General features: G+C 69.3%; 1 protein-coding gene across 1 annotated transcript in view; it reads right to left on the minus strand.

Moving 5' to 3' along the window:
- SLC7A8 (solute carrier family 7 member 8) overlaps positions 1 to 1719 on the minus strand; it is a 14162-nt gene that overhangs the window by 3579 nt on the left and 8864 nt on the right. The window contains exons 4-7 of the mRNA XM_075072107.1: positions 1155 to 1275; positions 791 to 912; positions 536 to 632; positions 76 to 345 (exon numbers count right to left, since the gene is read on the minus strand). Of these exons, the coding sequence (XP_074928208.1) occupies positions 76 to 345; positions 536 to 632; positions 791 to 912; positions 1155 to 1275 (610 nt within the window). The remainder of the gene's footprint in view (positions 1 to 75; positions 346 to 535; positions 633 to 790; positions 913 to 1154; positions 1276 to 1719) is intronic.

The following is a 1719-nucleotide window of genomic DNA, read 5'->3' on the forward strand; positions in this document are numbered from 1 at the left end:
GAGGGGGCTGGGGGTGGGGCAGGGCGCGGGCTCACCCTGATGGGCCAGGCCATGTGGGGCCGGGGGTGGACTCACCTTGATGGGCCGGGCCATGTGGTGCTGGGGGCGGGGCACGGTGTGAGGGGGTGGGCTCAGCTTGATGGGCCGGGCCATGTGGGGCTCGGGGCGGGGCAGAGGGGCAGGGGGCAGGCTCACCTTGATGGGCCGGGCCATGTGGGGCTGGCGCCAGCGTAGGACGATCTGCCCAGCCACAGTCACCCCATAGAACAGGTAGTTGATGAACCCCACATAGTTGATCAGGGTGTAAATGTCGCTCGTCACCAGCATCAGCAGTGTGGACAAGCACTGTAGGGAGGGGCGCTATGGGGCGGGGCCATACCAGACTCCGCCCCATCCCAGAGACCCACCACCCACCACCATGCCGCAAGCCCCACCCCTGGGACTAGAGACCCGGTGCCCACTCTGCAAGCCACGCCCCTGCTCCAGACACTCCTCCCCTATTTCCCAAACTCCACCCCCTGCCCCAGTGACTCACGGTGAAGAGAAGGGCAGGGATGGGGGTGCAGCGCTGCATGTGGATCATGGCCAGCAGGCTGGGGAGGTGGCCTTCACGGGCTCCTGCGAAGAATAGCCTATGGGGGGAGGGAGACGTAAGCGGGAGGGGGCTCTCAGTGCCATCAGTAGGGTTCAGGGTGAACGGCAGGCTGCGGGGAATGGGGATCTGAGATGAAGGAGGAGACTCCATCCCCTTCCCCCCCCGGAGCAGGGCCTGGTGGGTGGGGTCACTCACCGGGAGGAGGTGAAGAGGGAGCCGTTGACACCCCCGAAGGTGGACAGGGCCACGGAGATGGGCATGATCCAGGCCATGACACCCAGCAGCTTCTCCCCAAACGTCTGGGGAGGAAAGAGGGGAGGAGTCAGGGGGAGAGCTCAGGGCAGGGGCAGGGCTAAGGGGAGGGGTTCAGGGGAGGGGGCAGGATCAAGGGAGGGGCTCAGGGCTGTGGGCAGTGTTCAGGGCCGAGGGGGTGGCAAGGCAGGGGCAGGGCCAAGAGGAGGGGCTCAGGCCAGGGATGGGGCTCAGGGCTGTGGGCGGGGCTCTGGCAAAGGATGGGGCTCAGGGCTGTGGGTGGGGCTCTGGCAGGGGCGGGGCTCACCACGGTGTTGGAGGCCAGCAGCTCGTGGGGCGACACGGTGGTGACGTAGGCTCTCTTGGCGGGGGTGGGGGGCGGGGGTCGGGGGGCTGGGGTGGGGGCGCTGTGCAGGCGCGAGGAGTCTCTACGCGAGACGGAGTGAGGGGCACCAGCAGGTGACCGGGGGCCGGCTGCGCTGGCAGGGCTGCAGGTCGGGAGTGTAGGGCGTACCAGCAGACGGGTGGGGCAGGGCTGGGCTGGCAGGGGCTGCAGTTGGGAGTGAGGGGGCCCAGCAGGGTTCGGGGGGCAGGGCTGGGCTGCAGGGGCTGCAGGTCGGGTTAGGGGCACCAGCAACGGCGGGGGCCAGGCTGGGCTGGCAGGGGCTGCAGGTTGGGAGTGAGGGGCACCAGCAGGGTTGCGGGGGCAGGCTGGCTGGCCAGGGGGCTGCAGGTCGGGGTTAGGGCACCAGCAGACCGCGGGGGGCCCGGGCTGGGGGGTAGAGGGGCTGCGGGTTCAGGTAGGGGCAACAAGAAGCACGGGCGGGCGGGCTAGGGTGGGCTTGGCTGCAGGGGCCACTGGATCTCTCCTT

This window comes from Chelonoidis abingdonii, chromosome 14 (genome assembly GCF_003597395.2).
Source record: "Chelonoidis abingdonii isolate Lonesome George chromosome 14, CheloAbing_2.0, whole genome shotgun sequence".
Lineage (NCBI taxonomy): Eukaryota > Metazoa > Chordata > Testudines > Testudinidae > Chelonoidis > Chelonoidis abingdonii.